At 40.8% G+C, this 19,576-nt stretch overlaps 1 protein-coding gene across 6 annotated transcripts in view; it reads left to right on the forward strand.

Moving 5' to 3' along the window:
• The first annotated feature begins 2,294 nt into the window (after positions 1-2,294).
• The window catches only part of GPCPD1 (glycerophosphocholine phosphodiesterase 1), a 47,650-nt gene continuing 30,368 nt past the window's right edge, over positions 2,295-19,576 (forward strand). The window contains exons 1-5 of one of the 6 annotated variants that reach the window (XM_064446721.1): positions 2,940-3,145; positions 5,676-5,740; positions 11,438-11,523; positions 15,817-15,901; positions 16,786-16,870. In XM_064446721.1, coding sequence (XP_064302791.1) covers positions 11,475-11,523; positions 15,817-15,901; positions 16,786-16,870 — 219 coding nt within the window. In that variant the 5' untranslated portion in view covers positions 2,940-3,145; positions 5,676-5,740; positions 11,438-11,474. Of the gene's footprint in view, positions 2,450-2,937; positions 3,146-3,517; positions 3,570-3,702; positions 3,813-5,675; positions 5,741-11,437; positions 11,524-15,816; positions 15,902-16,785; positions 16,871-19,576 lie in introns of those variants that run through there. The other 5 variants (XM_064446720.1, XM_064446724.1, XM_064446719.1 and 2 more) reach the window with 5 other exon arrangements.

The raw sequence follows: 19,576 nt of genomic DNA on the forward strand, positions 1-19,576 counted from the left end.
GGGAAGAAATACAGAATGAAGGACATCATCTCTGATTTTGGCAAACTCACATTACTTTTAAAAAGTTGCCATGAAAGCTGCCACATCAAATTACGCTGTTTAGAATCAGCTGTTTCTTTTAATGCAGCATAGAAATTCCTATTAACATTCTTTCCAAATGAATGTTATATATACTAGTTTAAGATATCTGAAGAATTAAAAAGTAGTGTATTGACAGACTGTCAGCTTTTAGCTGAAATCAACCGTATAAGTTTTACAAGGAGAAAAAGAGAATTCTCCAAGCATTCCAGCTGAGCTGATTATATTAGCTTCTCTTATCTTAGTAAAGAAGTAGGGAGAGGTACATCTTTAATGAAATGTACACTAGTATTTCTTGAATCCACTTAGGGGCTAAATTGCAATTTTTAACTATAATGAATTATTGCAGGAAATTCAATAAGAGTTTTGGTTAGATACAGGCTTTTTTTTTTTTTTTGAAATAAACACTAGGGCTAAAAGAGACCAAGTATTCTACTTCTAGTTTTTAACAAAAGTTTAATGATACAATAACACGACTGGCATCGTATCGAAAACCCATTTTTAAAAAATGTGACACACCAAAACATGTTTGAAATTGTTCAATTCAGCTTTACAACAAATTACATGAACTAATAAATCTTAAAAATGCACAAGAGAAAACAAGTAGGCTATTACTGTTCTAAATAGTATTTTCTTTAAAGTTTCTTCAGCTTACTGTTGATTACACCTGTAGAAGTGATGGCTCCTAATGTTTACTTAATAACTATGGGTTTGTAACTAGACTAGGTCAGATTGGTGTTTAACAAGATCCTCACTTGCCAACAAGCACTTTTCACCAACTCTCCCTCCTCCTTACCCAGAAAAACTCCTCTTTATACTTTTGGCTTCAAAATAAACTGCTTTTGGCTATAATTTCCTTTTATGGCATACCTCCATCTACCTTTTTAATCTCAGCAATTCAGAAGCATAGAACATCTGATATTAACATTCATTTTCCCTACAACATCCAGGGCTGTGTCACAAATTACTTCTAAACATGGCTGGATTTGCAGGGGATGAATGAATGGAAAATAGCCCTCTATTTAAACAACGGATGGAAGTCAGCATACTGGTAAGGGCACCAACTTCTGGTGGCTTCTCTGCATACTCAAACTGCAGCTTCTTTCTCAGCTGATGTGAGTTTTTAAAGCAGAAGCAAGTTACTTACTAAACTATTTATGCAAGCTTATTATTAAAGGATTGATCATACTATCACAACTCCACAGTTCTGCTACAAAACAGAGCACAAGATCTCTCAAAGACACAAGAGGAAAATAATTTCCTTTTACTTGCTAATACTTTGTTGTGTGAATTCCAGTGGGATACCCTTCTTGTCATAAAATCAGGTCTCAGGAAGGCCACAAGGTCATAATCCCAAACACTACCTTTTAGAACAGCAAATCTCCCCAGGATCTTTACCCAACGGCCTCAGCTACCCTGAAACAGAGACAAGTATCATGCTTAAATTTTGACTGCAGCTTCAAAACTCCAGCATGAGCATTCCAACACCAGTTTGCCTTGGTGCCATTGCTGTGAAGACGTTTTTAGCTGTACCATGAATAACAGCCCTTTGGCTCATGCAAGCGGGCACATGGACAACTGGACCTACACAGAGGAACAGGCAGAGCCTGCATGATGGTAGGGTGGCTCACAGGAAGCCCCAATCCAGGCACGTGGGGAGTAGGGGTCACCAGCTATTGCTACGCTGGTAGGGCTAGGAAACCTGCACAGGCAGGGCCTTAGAAAAATGCACATGGAGATTGCTGGCAACCATCATATCCAGAGACCAAAGTCTTTCAAGAAAGGCATACTGCCTGCTCCTTCATATCACCAAAAAAAAAAAAAGCCATAATGCTTGATACCATGAGCTCACAGCCAGCCTAAGCCACTGTGACCCAATGGCACCTCAAGGAAACAAGGCTACCTGTCCCCAAAGTAGCCCTCACACTCCCAGACTAGGTACTCAGGGGGCAGAGTGATATCGGGGGTAGGAAGATTGCAGTGAAAGCCTGCCTTACCTCAGCAAAGCCCCCACCCAGCTTCCACCCCTCTGCTCACCCCTGCCCCACTCGACTCGACTCAGCCCCAGGGCTCTCGAGGAAAAGACACGGCCGCCTCATCCTCCCTACTCGCTTCTTATTGGCTGCAGTAGGAAAGGCGGGGCCGAAGACACAGGGAGTGACGTGTCCGCAAGGGGAGGTCACGTGGGTCAGCCCCCTCCCCAGGTCGGGCGGGGGCAGTTGGAACCGGTTCGCGGCAGCGCCGCCCCTCGCTGCCGCGCGCTGTCAGGCGGCCCTGGACAGCGGCCGCGGGAGGAGGGGCAGGGAGCGCAGGCGTCACCGCCCGCAGCCCCGCACAAAGGGGTTGGAAAGCTGGTGCAGCCCTCGGCCAGGTCAGTCCACGCCGCGGCGGGGCCCAGGCCCCGTGGGGGTGCGGTGGGGCTCTGTGACGGCAGCAGGGGACGTTTGATCGGTGCCCCTGAGGACACCTGGGGCATAACGGTTCACGACCCGGTGGCGGGAGGGCGCTGCGGGGAGTGGTGCCGTTCTCCCCTGGGAGATGTCTGGCGGAATGGTGCTCGCCACTTGGTTTCCGATGGGGAGAGCTGCTGGTGCCTGGCCTTGAGGCGAGATGGTGAGGGTGGAGCTCTCCCCCGCCGCGGGCAGGCAGCCGCAAGCCGGGTCCCTGCGCAGCCACCCCCTCCCAATCGTCCAGGTTCCCCTCACCACCACCTCTCCGTGGCCCCGCCTACACCCCGGCTTTCGAGGAAAAGGCATGGTCTTACCCCGCCCTTCCTGCTCGCTGCTTATTGGCTGTAGGAGGGAAGGCGGGGCTGAAGCAACGGGGCGTGACGTGTCGGTAGCGGAGGTCACGTGGGGCCAACTCCGCCCCTCCCCTCCCCGGTTCGGCCGGGGGCAGCTGGACCTGGTTGGCGACCGCGCTGCCCTCCTCCCCCGCGTCCCGCGCTGTCAGGCGGGCCTGGGTAGCGGCCGAGGTCCTCGGCCGTGGGAGAAGGGGCGGGGAGCTTGGTCGTCGCCGCCCGCGGCCCGCACAAAGGGGTTGGGAGCCGGGAGTGGGTCTTGGCCAGGTCAGTTTGCGCTGCCAGCCGGGTGTCGCGGTAAGGGCTGTGCGGCGGCTAGGGGGCGGTTGGTGCGTGCCCCTAGGGGGACCTGGGGCGGGCCGGCTCGCGCCCCGGTGGTGGAAGGGCGCTGCGGGAACGGTGCTACTCTCCCCGTGGGCCGCCCTAGGGAGTGTTGATTGGTGTGTCGCGACTTAGGGGCGGGATGGTGCTGGGCCCTGAGGAGAACTGGGGAGGAGCGCGCGGCTCGGGGAGCGGGACGGCGCCTGCAGCTTTCCCGAAGAGGAATGACTGTGTGTGCCGGGGCGGGGAGGTGGGGGTGGCCGAGGTGCCGCACCGCCCACGGCGGGGGCACCGTGCGGAGTGGGGGGCGGCGGGCAGCAGGCAGGCTGGGCTCCCGGCGTTGCGGCGGCTGGGCCCGGGCCATCACCCGGTGAGTGTGGCTTGGCGGGCTGCCGGCCGGGGACATGCCGGGCCAGCGGGTCTGTTTGTTTAAGTCCCCGTCGAAAGCCCTCGCCCTGTGGTCCTGTGGCTGCCGCATTATGTAAGTGGCCGTGAGGCTGGGACGGGGCGGGCTTGGCGACACGGCGCGCCTCCCGGCCGGGAGCCGGCCGCGGTGCTGCACTCTGCCGGGCTTGCGGTGGAGCAGCCGCCCGCGGCGGGTCGGGAGCGCTCGGTAAGTCCCCGCCAGGCCGGCCAGCGGGGTGCGGCGGTCTGGACGCCCTGCGGCGTCGGTCGGCGGTGCTGTGTGTGCTCTGCTCTTTGTCTCTGCTCTGGACTGAAGGAACACGCTAACAATACTAACGGCTTCTGTTTTAGTATTTTGATCTCATACGGACTGACTAATAAGACAACTCTTGATTAACTTTGTTATCTGCTTCCTAACTAGGCTGTTGCAGGAAGCTCGCTCTTTCTTTCTTTCTTTCTTTCTTTCTTTCTTTCTTTCTTTCTTTCTTTCTTTCTTTCTTTCTTTCTTTCTTTCTTTCTTTCTTTCTTTCTTTCTTTCTTTCTTTCTTTCTTTCTTTCTTTCTTTCTTTCTTTCTTTCTTTCTTTCTTTCTTTCTTTCTTTCTTTCTTTCTTTCTTTCTTTCTTTCTTTCGGCAGGGTGTTAGCGTTTTAATTCATTAAAGCATGCACTGTTAGATGGAGATCAGCCTTCAGAGTATTTTAAATGTTAATGGTAGAGTGAAATAGTTGATCCGTGGCCTTACTTTTTTATCATAAAATATATTTTTCCTTACAGATTCTTATATGTCTTTCTGTTCTAGCGCTGTTGCCTGTAAAATAATTATGGAAAATTTAAAAAACTCAGATGAACCCTATTTGTCTTGAACAGAAGCTACTAAACTGCCACATAATTATTCTCTTAGTAAAGCAGGTTGCTTCTCAATAACACCGATACAGGCTTTGAAAAATCTTTTAAAAAGTTGTTGTATTGAGTACTGAGAGCTGTGGGGAGCTTTATACATATTATTTGTCCATGTTATTTCTAAGCGAGGAATGATCACGAAGAGCTCAATTACTACTTGGTTAAGATCTTTTCAGCCACGTGTTAGTAATGAGCAACACTTCAGTAAAGAGAAGTCAAACTGAGGCTGTTCTTGCAAATATGCTACAGCTGTTTCCTGTCTTTTTTCAAGAACTTTGCCTACAAAACTGCTGTGAGCTAGCTAAGACAGAAGTCTCCTGCAGTGGAAAGGAGTTTAAGAAATGCTGAAAACCATTGGGTTCTTGTTATTTAAAACCAAGCAGATGCATTATAGGTGAATACAGTATACCACATAGGGATCCTGTGTCTGATTACCAGGGCTGGCTTAGCCCTGCTAATGGGTAGTTAAATTGATACTGAAAATGGTGTCTTGAAGATATTTTACTCTATTGCTATATACTAATGTGATGCTGCTTCAGAAATAGTACTCAGGCTTTGCTTCTTTCTAAATGTCAGTATAGCCCTATTAGTAAAATTCCTGCCTTTGAATCACAACAGCACGTCCATATCCTGTATGCAAGTTTGTTTTCTGTCCAGCATTAATACTGCAATGCAGTATGTGAGAGCTGCTGACTTTGTGGCTGTCCTTTCTCACGCAGTCGAGGTGCGGGGGAAAGGAGGGGGCAGAAAGAACCTTCTGGTTGTTTGGGTGAAAATGAAGGAGTTGATGCTGTAATGCTGTTTCTAAAAATTCTCCTTCAGTTGTTAGAGTGAATGTCCTGACAAGCATATCCTCTGATCTTTTTCTAAAATGCAGGTGTTGTCAACTGCTGTTACTTAATTTTATTACATACCTAATTTGTTACTTTAGATGTACTTTATAATATTCTGATACCTTGTTAGGACCAACCACAAGCAACAAAATCTATTCTTCATACTAAAAATTTAATCAGATTTGAATAGATATAATTTAAATATTAAAGGTATAGTCTAAAGTAATGTGACTTGATATTTTGTGCTTGAGAGTCTATTGTTGTGAGTAAAAAAAACCCCTGTGTCTTACAGCAGCAGTTGTGTGTGCTGAGGCTCATATCTCCTCTTCTTTGTTCAGCATAGCACCAGGTCTGACGTGTGGTGAATTTTTCTACTGCTGTGTATAGTACAGCTTTCAAGAAGGTAAATGTAAATGCACTACTTTCTCCCACAGTGCATGGCAATGTTCAAATGCAGGCTTCCTGAGGGAGGTTGCAGGGGGATGTGGTGCCCTGCCTTGGCCCACTCCTGCCAGCATGCACTTTCAGCTGTTGAATGACTTGCCTGGGACTGTCGCACCTTTACCCTGATTCAGGGTGGAGTTCGATCTCTCCTTGCTGTTGATAGGTCTCATGAGTCTGTACTTTTAATGTGGAGGATGTCTGCTTAAAATCAGAAAATTAAAAGCAAAAATACTGCATCCTTCTAGTCCTTGCCCTTTTGATCTTTGTATTAAAAAAAAATGGAGCAATATTTTGAAATAATTGAGCGTATGTTTACTTTTTGCAGTACCGGTAGTCTGCACTGTGGTCTGTGATGAAATGTGTGCTAATGGTATGAAAGAGCCTGTTTGTGCACAGATGGTCTCTATTTTTCTACAGATAACTAAGCAAATTCAGTAATATAGTGGTTAAAAATATTCTTATGTTAAGAACCAGATGTTTTAAAGTTTTAAAATGCATTATGGGGATATCATGGCACCTAGGTACCTAGATGTCTCATTTTGATTGTCTGTGTAATTACCTTTGAAAAAGGTAATTATACTTTGATATTGATTATCCTCAATGGACTAAGTCCATGCAAAGGGTCTAGGTCTCACATGATCTGGGTCATCTAACTTCTAGGAGCTTAAATGGAGTTGTTTTAGTTCACACTCTATTAGATGCATCTTAGAGAGTATAGAACTTGCAGAACTTTTGATTCCCACCATGTACTGGAAGAGCAGCATTTTGCTTTTCCTTTAATCTTGAAGCTTTTTTTTGTAATGAATTTTGATTATTTTCAATAGAAATCTTCCTTTTGGGCCTCCCCAATTTAGAAAGGTAGTGTAGAATTTCCTAAGGCTTGATCTGTTTGTCTCCCTTCTCTTCCCCCATTAGATGTAAATGCATATTTTTCATTCTACTGCTAAGTATAGGCAACCATTCTGCAGCCCTTACAACCAACTCACAGTTGATAAAGTCAGCTTTTCATTCAGATCTATCTTACTGTCATTGCCTAAGGTGTTTCTGCCTAATTTTGAAAGCCTCCTGTCCATACAACAAAAAAAGTTCAAGGCCTTCAGGCTTGTAAATCTCTGCAGTAGGAAAAAATGATCATGTCGTACTTCAAGCCTGTCTCAAACACTGTCCTTAGAGTGTTAGAAGTCAGTGTGTTGCAAACCTATTTGAGGTGCTATTTAAAAATCTCATTTGAGGGAGAGCATGCCATCTGGCTTTATGAATGCCATGAATTTTTATGAGTTAAAATTTGTTCAGTGTTTGCAAGCTAGGCTATTGTATTCCAGGATTGTCCCAGATTACTTGGTGTGTATTTATCTAAGCCCAAAATACTGAATATAAGAGATGGGACAGCAAACAGCCAATACCTCGTAAAATATATTGGAGAGGTTAAGGAAATTAAGTGTGTGTCCGTGTGTGTAATAATCTACTAAAGCTGAAGGCTCCATGAGGGGGTTTTTATATACCACCGGACCTGTAAGCCAGAAGATTCGAATGAACTTCAAGCTTGGAATTATTGAATTAAGTCCATGTTTTTTACAACAACCAAAAATCGTCATGGTCTTCCCCATCCATTATGACCGTTGCTACCTCACTTTAGAGGAAAGCTATGATATTTTGTGATACATTAATAGTTGATTATGTTATGCCAGATGGAGAGTCTGAAATGTCTTCTTTTCACTACTTCCAAGTGTCTTTAGGGGTCCATGGTTGTTTGCCTGCATCTTCTAGAAATGCCCTTCTAGAATCAGGAGGGGAGAGCTTGGGTTCCCTATTATTTAGGGAAGTAAATTAAATTCTGTTGCTCTTGTAATCCTTCAGCAGGTCCCCATGAGGAGGAGAAAATTGTAAAAGAAAAGCTTTATAGGCAATATTAGAACAAAGAGTACATATTTTTTCCTCTTCGGTTCAGCCTGCAGGGCACTATGCTTAAAATCTTTGTTGCTTTTCTTTTGGGTGTATGAAGGCAAGTAAGTGGATTTCTGAAATTGCAAGATTCCCAGTTGTTTTTCTTCCTAGCTAGACCATGAGGAAAGCTTTATCTTATGGCAGGGGAACCAAGATTTCACATGACCCTACCTACTAGGCTGTTCATCTTGCCCCTGCTCTGGAAGCCTTGCACACATCCTATTTTATACAGTGAGGTTGGTTGATGGGCAGAGTTACCCGAGTCAAGCTCTGGAAGGCAGGTCAATACAGCCCCAGGACTCAGAGTGTTGCTGCTGTGTGGTCACCATCTACTTGGGAAGCCTCCAGAGGCTGAAAGGGTTTGCTTTGTGCGAGGAGGAGACTGTGAGAGAATTGTACTGTGACGTGGTGGGGAAAGGAACACGTGTCTGTTGTAAAAGCAAGAATATCTAGGTAGAGAAACACACTTTTCAGTGAAGTTCTGAATGTCTACCTGGGTGAGACCTCTGTTTCTCATGAGGACGTGACTGAGATTCGAGTGTTCATTGCTTGCTTACATGTAGTTGCAGTACATAAAAGCTGACCAGAGGGAGGAAGTGGGACATAGGATGAGGGGCAATTGTTTGCACCCCAAGCTAACATTTGGACACATGTAGTTGCAGCAGATATGAATTCAGTTTTAATACTTTGGAACCCAAACGTTGCTTAAAAATCCTTTTCCCACAAGGACGTCTAGTTTGCAAATCTACTAGGTTGACTTGGTTAATGTTTGCTGATTAGGAAGCATTTAACATACTTGATGTAACTGTTTTAACTTGTTTCAGTTCTCCTAAGCAGACAGTTACAATCTCTGAGCTGAGGATTCTTTGTTTTCCTGAACAGTCTACCTTTACAGGTGTGGGGAACAGAGAGGATTTTGTTGTTTGTCAGCTGCTTTGGTGAGGAAGTACTGAAAGACTGAACATAGGGTTTAAAAGATTGCCTGACACCTACTGGTCAGAAGATTTGATTGTCTAGGATTTCTTGTCATCTCTCTCGGGGGAATTAAACTACTCCCTCTTCTCAGGAACCATCAGTAACTAGATGGTTAAACTTACGCTTTTTTCTCTTAAATAAAGCATTTTCGTATCGTGTCTTGAGAGTACAGAATGCTTTCTAAGTGCATGATGATACACAACCCAGGCTTGACTCACTAGCAAAAAGCAGATCTATTTTTTCGTTGCTGTGTGTTTACATCCAGTGCTCTGCTAGAAGAGATGTTTCTTCAAAATGAGCGGTAATACCTTGACCCTAAATGTGAATGTAAGCGCAATATCTGTAGTTGCAGTTCTGCTAGAAAAATCATGCCTGTGTTTGGTAACATACACTGGAGTTTTTCTTCTGCTGGTATACATCCCTTGGGTAGGTTGAGTAGGTCTTTAAGAATTTCAAGAACTTTACAAAGTCAGTTTATTGAAATCCCCTTACAGTTAACTACTGTTACATAGAAAAGTAATATTCTTTTGCTAGGCAGTTTAGAAAAGCCCACAAATGTTTTGCAAGGAGGTACACAGAATTTTTACCAGATTTGCTAAGAGCTTTAAAGACTTAATAACAGGATTTCAGATTTTCTCTAGGAATGGATGGGTAGTTAATTAAATTAGAGTAAGACAGACATTCTGTTTTGCGTCCATTTTAATTTTGAGTCATGTTGCATTGGCTGTGGAAACAGCTTTTTTTACAAGGCAAAAGCCTGATCTTCCTTTGGAGAACTGGGTTCAGGCTTCAGCTGTCACCTACCTGCTGCGTAGTCTTTGGCAAGGAATTTTTGCCTACCTCATCTGCCCTTTGGCTCTTCTGCCTTTTCAGTTAAAGGATATCCAAGCAAGGATGGTCTGTGAACACAGCCAAGGCTGGTGTCATAAATGCACAATAGTACTTCATATTCTCTGCTTCAAAGTGAGATTTTTGTGTCATATTGGACCAGTTTCACAAGTCCAATTTTAGTTTCAGTACTGAAACATGCTACATTTATGTGTCTATAAATAACTGCTAAAATTAAATGCTAGAGTGTGTCACTGTTAACATACAGTCCAACTAATGATGCACACATTACAAAGTTCATAAAGGGTGTGCCCTTCATGGAATTCCTGTTTATTAAGTGTGTTTATTTCTAGCTTCAGTAGTTTGGGATTTTATTATTTACAGAAATATTACTTGTAAAAGTTTACATGCAGAATTGGAGTATATGACTAGAAACATCTATACTGCTATAATTTTCTTGTTCTCCTTTTAGTACTGAAAAGTCATCTCTCTTGACATGGAGAGAGTGAAATAAGGGAGGAGAAAAAGGAATGTAAAGGCACCAATAGTTAAAAAGGAATAGATTGAGAGGAGGAGGACAAGATCCAGGAGAAAAATTGTAGGTGTTTAAACTTCAGACCTTAACTAACTGTTTGATTGCCTGGGAGGAATGAGGGTTGTCTGAGCTTTTTGTTCTCTGTATTTTTTCCTACTTGGTATCAGACTTTCTTTAGCTTTTCTTGCTTTCAAGGCTTCTGTGAAACTACCCTATGCCCTTGCAAGGCAAGTGCTTGTAATAGAGCTAATGAGAGGTAGATTTCTCGCTAATGCGTTAGTTCTCCTTGTTGTTATGATTAAAGCTATTACTAAAGGGTTGATGACCAACATTGCGCTATAATAATTTTTCCTGTTCAAAAATAGCAATAAAAATATTCTACTTGCTTGGTTTAAAAAAAACCAAAACCACAACCAACAAAAAACCCACAACACCTAAAACAAAAAAACCCCACCCCAGCACAGTGATGGAAAGAAATTAGTTAGTTGAGAGCATTGCAAAGTTAATTTTGCATATAATTATTTGCAACCCATGTCCAACAGAATATACTTGGGTGATGACAGTCTAGCAATGTTTGGACTTGGACTTTGATTTACTTTAATAAATAATATAACATTAACAGTGTTTCTGCTGTAATGGGGAGAGTGGGATTCTGCCAGCTTTCCATCCAGTTACTGGGTATTAGAGGAGAGTAGAAAATTGAAGGGTCAATTCTCCAACTACTGTCCTGTCTGCAGAGGCTATAGGTGGTCCCTTCCTGCTATAGTGTTTTAAAGTCTGCTTGGTGCTTCTAGTCGCTGGTGCTCCATATGAAAGGCTGAGAGTATTGGTAGGGGTGCAGAGTCCAAGGTGATGAACAACTCACTGCCTGTGACAGCAGAGAACTGTCATCTGTCGTGGGTTCTTCCCCTTTTTCTTTCAAGGTGGTAGTGCTTATCTATGGAACTGCTTGTGTTTTGAAGAGGGCACTGAAAAATATCAAAGGGAGACAGTCAGAAGTTACTGCTTGCCAAAGGTCATAATCTTAAATGCATTATAATAAAACTTCCAGTGGCCTCTTTGGGAGCAAAATTAGTCAAAACAGGGTTTTGAAAAATATCAGCTTGAGACTGATGAATGCTGCATGATACCAATACTTGCATATGGTATTTGATTTAGTAGGCTTTTCCTTGTGCCAGTGTTGCAGCAGTGTCTTCTGCAGCTGGATGCTATTTTCTGGGGCTGCTGCTGGTTTTAGAGAGCTTTCTATTTTTGCTGCTTACTCAAACAGTAACATCACTAGTGGCTTGAATCCCTATATTCGTGTTTCCTCGTAGGACAGCAACAGATGTGGCATTGTTCCTGAAATGTAGTATCTTTTTCCTCCCAGTATAGGAGATTTCAACTATCCTGAGACAAAAGTTCTGCAAGCATGACCTCTTCTCAAGTCACTTTTGAAGTAAGAGGACCATCAGTACCAGGTACCAAACTGTGCGTTCTCCTTTTTGTGTGGTTTAACTAGAAGAAAACTGAATAGAAGAATGTTCAAAGGCTGCCTTTTCTTTTTTTTCAGAGGTAAAAGAACATGTCAGTTCAAATATCAAAATGATAAGTCATTGTAAAATACATTAAGACATTTCACATAGGAATTTGAAGATGAGATTTGGGAATTAATTTTTGTTTGACAAAAAAGGTAAAATTTCATACTGTGCTAGAGATTTTGATGCTAACTGAAATGGTTATGATTGTTTTAAAGCCCGTGTTCTGTCTCTAGTATCTCTTTATTCCATGGGAATGAGTATTTGCATTCTGGACCATGATAGTCAGGCATGCATTGATGCGTTTGTTCTGTTCTTTTATTCTCTCTCCATCCCGGTTGAAAGTTCTCCATAACAACATGTGACTTCTACTAGGAGTTAAGGACAGAAAGAATATGCAGCTTAGTTCAATATTCTATTTGTACAAAAATAACTTCTTTAATCTAAATGAGGAACACAAGGTGTCAGATCATGTAAAGCACCAAGATTCATTGTTGAAAAATTTTCCTATTTACTTTGACCTTCATCTTTAGGAACTTTGAAGGAAGGTCGCCATAAAAATAATAGGTGGTTGCCTAACAACCAGATGAACGTAGGAGCATGTACAGATTGGCAAAATTCCTGTTACAGACAAATAGCAGATGGCAGAAGCATCTGTTGTAGTTGGGGAAGAAAAATGATAAAAATATTTAAAAAGTTTTGACATCTGTCCCATGTTAGACCTTTCCTGTTTCTCCTATTTGATCGGCAATTTGGGAACTAAACATTGACACCCAATGTGGACGTGAAGCCTTTAGTAAGGAGTAATGTTTTTATAGCATTCTGGAGAAAACTTTAAAATCCAAGAATAAATTGACCTTAGATCAAATGAGGCACTAGTCTAGCTATATAATGGAGTATTACAAGCCATGCTCTTTTTGCCCTGTTTAGTGTTGCTTCCACTGTTCTGATGGCACTGTCACTAGCAAAGTTGACTTTGGATGTGTAACTTTTACTGGTAATATCTGCAACAGTAAATAGGATTAGAGAGAACTAGATCCTGCCTTAGTGGCTGGTTGCAAAGTATTACCTGGAAATACTTGTCATATGTATAGCATAAAGAGATGACACAGAAGGTTGCTTCTGCTTATGACAATATTGACACTGTTGGTTTTGAATGGGAAGAAGAGTTTTGTGAGAGAAGCAGATTTTCAGAGCTATCAGCAGTTTTACAAACAGCAAAACTTCCAGTTTATCTGGAAATGTCATGTACTGATTTTTGTCAGATCACCATGGTGTGTAGTTAGTCGGTGAGACAAGAATCCTCACCTTGAGCACTAACGTGCTCCCTGTGTCCTCATCACTGTCCCTTCCTGTTGATGTCAAACCCACTGGTTCCAGGCTAACTGGCAGTATAAAAGGGCATCACCAGCATAGGAATGACGACTCACTCCCGCTAGGCAAACAACTTCTGGAGTCCACATTGGTCATGAAGCCTGACACGTTGACATAAGCTTTTATATATCTGTGATATGGAGTGCTTCATTTTTGCCTCATCCTAGTGGAAGGAAGAGGGTCTTTGGTTATTGGCTGTGACTCCATTAGGTCTTCATCGGGACACACTCCCATACGAAGAGGCTGCTAGGTGGCCAAATATTAGCTAATATGAAATAAAAAATGGAACTGTACACAAAAATTCTGCTCCAACAGAGCTGGCTGGAGTGGAGAGATTGCAACATCAGTGAGGCTGTTACAACCCTTGAGACTGGGCAGAAGGCTTGGAGTAGCTTCCTCTTTGCTGTAGCTGAAGAAGCTCTGCCAGTAGCAGTATTGGATTCCCTGGCAAGGGGAGAGGGAGAAGTTGAGGACCCCGAGCTTAAAACACGAAGCAAAACCCCACTGAGTTTAGAGGTGCCTTTGAAAAGGCAGTTCCAGTTTACTCTGTATTTCTCTTGTGCCTTTCCTGGGATAATTTAAGCAGCATTTTATAAATCCTGATTCACCCTTGGAATGTAATTGTTGGAGTGAGTTTAGGGGTGACCGTGCATCTTGTTCAAATGTTGCCTTTTGTATTTTGTACCTTACTGAGTGATAAGTATGCACTGAGTGTTCACACTTTTTTGTTTGTTTAAAAAAGACGACCAGAAAACTATTCCAGCTAGCTGCTACTAAGAGGAAGGAGTTTAGGTGTCACGTAGAGATTGGCTGGTGTATACACTAAGATGTACTAAATGCTGCTATTTTAAAGGGATATTAAAGGAATTTTAGTTTATCTTTAAAATCTCTAGTCAGAAATTCTAACTCTGTGGTATTCAGGTGATCTTCCCTCCCCCTATTATCTCCTTCCTGCAAAAACGAACCAAAATGTGCCTCAGTGTAGAGTGGAAAAGGTAAAGCACCTGACCTAGGCAATTGTGTGCAGGGAATTGCATAGTAAGTAAACCTATACAGCTGATTTTTGTCTGCATTTGTATGTTTACAGTGAACATCCAAAAAGCTTGGATTTTTTTTTTTTTAATGGTTCGGAACAAAAGATTTTCTAAAATAAGGGATTGTAGTTCAAGATGTTCTAAAAATTATTTCAGTAAGTTGTTTTTAGGAACAAATTACCTTAATTACTGGATTTTGTAGATTTTTTGCAACCCCTGGGTCTGCAGGGGTTTCTTTCATAAACAAGCCTGGTTGCTTAGATTAACCTGTATAGCTGGAAAACATGGACACAAATTTAGAGGCATAAGTACATCCTCAAGACTCTTATTTCAGACTTGAAGTTCCAGCTATGACATTTAGCTTAGTAAAAGGTAGTATATCTTTGTATATATCTTGCCTCTTTTGTATCTTCAGTTTATTGTGGCTCCAAGACTATTGCTACTGCTTTACCAGTTTGAGAACATGAAATCGCCATCACAGATGTTGTATCTTGCTTTTGTTAAGACTGGTGCTTTTTTTTTAATCTTGGAGTTTTCAGTTATTGATTTGATCCTTGCCTTTTCCTATTGAGGCATGCAGGATGTTTCTGGATACTCTCTCCCCTTTTTCTCAAATGGTTGTCATTGTGTGTGTCGTCCGTCGTCGTCATCGTGTCTGTTCCCCTCCTCCCCCCCACCCCCGCCCTGGCCATTAGGGGCTAGTTTAACTGAACTTCCTTATGTCTGCTTTGGTTTAAGGGTTATTTTGTCTGAAACTTTACATTTACGCATTTCCTGTTAGAGGCTGAAGAAAATGTCAGTATTTTTAAATTCCATTTTACTTAGAAGTTGCTCCAATAATCTGGTAGTTCTTACATTTTGCATAGCAAGACTAAAAGGCTAGGCAGATGGTGCATAAATATACTTTAAAACTCTACAACATTATTTTTAGATACAAGAAAAAAATTTGTTGAGACCCTGTAAAAGCAAAATACTAACTTGTCCTTCCATTTGTATTTATCCTTGTTTTTCTTAGTGGGGTGTGTATATATATATAGGTTTTATATTAAAAACAAAGGTAAGTTGCAATGTTAAGTTGAACACCAGGATATCCCAGAATCAAGCATTCTTATACTACTGTAATCTTTTGTGTTCTTTCCATATGTATGTATATATGCATTAGGGTAGACAGAGTGTAACAATTTAATGGTTTGGGGTTTTTTTTGTGTAACAATGTTATGTTTTTGTATCAATAAAACAGAAAACATAGCAGCAAAATTAATTTTATTTCTCACAGGAATAAAATTAAATTGATGTGTTGTCTTGATAATGATGCTAGCAACCTTTTATTTGCCTGCATTTTCTACATGATTGGTATGAATTTCAGAGTTACGTTACTAGACATATGTTACCTCAGTACTGTGTGTGTACATATATATATATATATTAAACACCCCCCGCACCCCTCCCCCCCCCCCCATACAGTAGGTAGGAAAAAACCTGGTTCATCTTGACAATAAGTGTTTTACAGTGAAAATCTGCCTGCGGCATTTTCAGAGATTTTTGAACAGTATTACTGCAGGAGGATTTGGAAGCCAACCCTTTTAAGGGCTGGAGTTGTCAGTAGTCCCCCTCTCAGTGAGGTCTTACTTTATGATGGAGAAGAAAACACTGTTGTAATTTTGGGGGTGGCAGTGGGGAATTCTTTTTGAACCAAAAAGAGGGAGTTTGGATGGGTGTTTAAATTATTTGAAGGTTTGACCATGTAGGTCAAATGAGCTATACTCATTAATTCCATATAGGTTTGGGTAGTGATGATTGTGGCGTTTTTCTGTTTGGGTGCTTTTAGGAGAGGTTTTCGCAATATGCGGGAGCTGCAGTGCTTTGGGAAATTGGAACCCACGAGTTGCAGTGGTCCTCCAAACTGATGATCGGTAAGTTGGGTGAATTTTTTTGTTTGTTTGTGCCCTTTGAAGTAGCTGGAGTTCGGGAGCAACAAATTTATTCTGGCTTTGAGTTTGTAAGCTATTGAGCTACACATACTGTTAGTATAACTCTCCAGAATGTCTTGTGTTGCCATTAAACATTTTCTTAAGACACATTCCTGAGCATTCAAAATGTTCAACTTGGGTATGCCCTTCTCGTTACAGATGACGTTTCTACCATTGTGGCTAGCATATTTCAGTAGTTTAGTTGTAGATATTTTGATAAGAAATTGCTATGGATAATTTTCAGTCCATAACTATACAGCAAGTCAAAGGAAATGTTTATAGTGTTTACTTTCTTTTTAACCTATACAAGTTTTTATTTATATTATTATTATTATAATAGATTATTTAAAATGAGAGTTGCATTAAAACTCTTAAGTGGTTTGTGTGTGTATAAACATGTACATGAAGAAAGTTTAAATACAGTGGAGGAATTCAGCGTTCTCTTAATATGGTGCCCTGTTTGTATGATGCAGGAAAATAGGGCTCGCAGGATGTATTTATAATTCTGTCAGTGACTTGCTCTGTTATCTTGGATGAGTCCGTGAATTATTTCATCATGTATTCTCCATCTATTAAATGATGATGAGAATTCTTGCTCCATTAGAGCGTTTTGGATCTGTAGATTAGAAAGTGCAATTTCAGTTCTAAGTATTGTGTTTTGTGCATGTTTGGGTAAGTTACCTTGTAAAAACCTTTCTTGCAGCAATATGCTAAACTTTATTTTAGAATGTCACTTAGGACAGATATATGTCTGAGGTGGCTCTTCAGCTGTGTTTTGAAACTGTTCTCTGGTGGTTTTTTTTTTTTCTTTTGTCCCCCTCCCACAGTCAATTATGGAAAGCTACTGTAGAGCTTCCTAGAGGAGTTCCTGTTTGGTATCGGTATTTTAAAGGGTACTTCCTAGAACCTAAGGTATGTACAACCTTTTCTATTTTAAGTTGACTCATCCTTAGTAAAAAATTCTCTTATTTGAAGTAAAAAGGATTTTCAGAGTTAAACTTGAGTTTTTACAAGTCTTAAATTGCAACGTATGAAACAGGAAAATACTTGTGGAAATACAAGCAGTTTGCTTCTGGAAATGCATGACCATATGCTGTTAATTGAAGTTATTTTTATTAAATTGTCTTCTCTCTTTTACTAGTGTTAGTGTTTTAAAAATTCCAGTGATAGCGAAATGCCTGACATTATTATAAAGCTTAAATGATGTGGTGAAGTCCTCATTAGGTACAGCGGGTCTGTAACAACTTCTACACCTATAACAGAATATGGTCTTCAGCAGGGCAAGGATGTCTAGCATGGAAGTAAGCAATAACAGGAGAAAAATGGTTAGTGTGAGCAGGTGTATTTAAATTTGCCTCATCTACTGCAGTTTTAAAAATTACCATGGATTTCACACACCACAGATTTCTTTGTGAAGTCTGAGAAGTATTAACTAGCTTTTGTGCTGCATAATTAACACACATTAATCTCTTGGAGTGAAAAGGCAAAACAAGAAATGGGGCATCCCAGTGTTTTCTCTAGGTTTGTATATAGGTTTTTGCATGACTTGGGGTGGGGGGGGACCCCAAGAGACAGACACAGATGTGTTTTTACTGGTTTTGATGTCAAAGTTACATATGAATTGAATGTATGTGGCAGTATACTGGTCTGTAGAAATTGTACCAGAGTAAGGTGGAAGTCCCTCAGACTATGGATGAGGCTGCATCCAGAAAAAAGTTGGACTAATTTGGGAAAATAAGCAGCTACTCTTTAACTGTTTTTCTTAATAACAAGTAATAACTGTAAGAAATAACGTATTTAAAGCTGTCTTTCCTGTCTGTCTTACTCTGTTAATATTCTGTAGCTGTTCACCCTGGGTTCTTCATTGAAATTGGGATTGTGAAGGCTGTAGCTAAATGTGTCAAGGAGTTGTAGAATCATCTGGTCTATATTTAAATATTTTAAATTACTGTCAAAAGCCTGTAAGTTTTTGTGAGCTGGACATTCTTTCAGTGAAAAAATATTTGCCAGAGGTATCATCTCAGTGAAGGATACTAATTGTAAATGAAACACAAGAGACTGCATTCTGGTTTTTTTTAATTACAGCATGTGAAATAGTCGAATCTGAAACTGATGTTTGAATTGTTGTTCTGAGGCAAGAGAAGGGAAGGCCAATAATAGATTTATTTTTCTGAGGTCAAACTGAGGCCAAAAGTAGATCAGTTCTTGCAGCCCATCAGCTCTGATGGGACTAATTTTTTTTTTTTTTGCAAATGCCTGTAAGTTTAAAATGCAAGCAATAGTACACTAGAAAAACCACACTTAGTGAGAACAGATTGGCAGAAAATGTGCTCATAGACAACACAATATCAATTTTATTATTTGAAAAAGTTTACAATATGTATTGGTGAGTGTGTTTCTTTAAGTAGGTGCTCTGTATCGTGCACGCTTTATGTACCGTGTGATGCAGAGTCTGCCAAGGTAAGTATAAATTTTATGGAATACCAGCATAAAGAGCTACTGTATATAAAAAAAGAGGAAAAAAGAAAACCACCCGACAAAACAAAGTGTGTAAATCGCCAGGGTACATGGTTATCCACTTAGCCTGTACGTGTTAACTGCACAGGACTTTATTTCTCATAACATACAGTCTTTTGAAGAAAAGAATTCCAGCTACAATGTTTTTTTCCCCTTTCTGTAAATTTTTTGAAGAGCAATGAAAAAGCAGGATCCCTTCATTCTAACAGGAATATAATGCACGGTATAGTGCAAATGAGCCAGTGTGTGGAGAACTTCAGCATTAACAACTCTCATAAGGAGAAGATACTTCTAAGTTAAATTATTCTGATTATTCTAATTATTTTCAGTGATTTTTTTCATCAGTCATTGCATGTGATAAATCTTCTAAATTTGATAGGCTTGCAATATATGATCCTTCAGACACTGTTAGTGTTTATATCAGTACAATTGTGTGTGATGGCCTTCAGTAGGATAACTTAAATACTTTGAATACTTAATATATATGAATACGTAATACTTAAATAAATGTTTAGGTTTCATATATTCAGACTTCAGCATATATTTAATTTGGCACCACATAATTGAGTAAATCCTGCTGAAGACAATTCCAGCTGAAGTTACTGTTCCCTTCCTTTCTGTATCAACTGCATCTTTGAAGATGCTCGAGATAGACGTGGTAGCAAAGCTGGGGGTGATATATGTTTGTACAGAGAAATGATAGTTCTCATACTATCTAAAATATTCCTACAGACTAGATGTGGCAATACATATAATAACTCACATTTTGGGAAAAAACCAAATAAGTATTTTTTAATCTCCCTTTAAAACAAAAAAGTCATCATTTGATCTCGGTTAAATTATGTTGCTTGAAGGATAGTACGATGTCATGAGAAGTTGGTTTGCTTGCACCAACGCATTTTGGTGTTACCAGATTGTGATTATGTAAATAGAGCTTTTTAAAAAATACATAATATATTAAAATGTATAGAATATTTGTACGAATGCAAAGAAATGAATGTATATACAATGAACTTTTTACTATAAAGTTGGTGCAAGTCTTGGCTCCTGCATATCCAGAGCTTTTACTATGTTGTAAACACTTTAATGATGACATAAGTT

This window comes from Phalacrocorax carbo, chromosome 3 (assembly GCF_963921805.1).
Source record: "Phalacrocorax carbo chromosome 3, bPhaCar2.1, whole genome shotgun sequence".
In the NCBI taxonomy this organism is placed as follows: domain Eukaryota; kingdom Metazoa; phylum Chordata; class Aves; order Suliformes; family Phalacrocoracidae; genus Phalacrocorax; species Phalacrocorax carbo.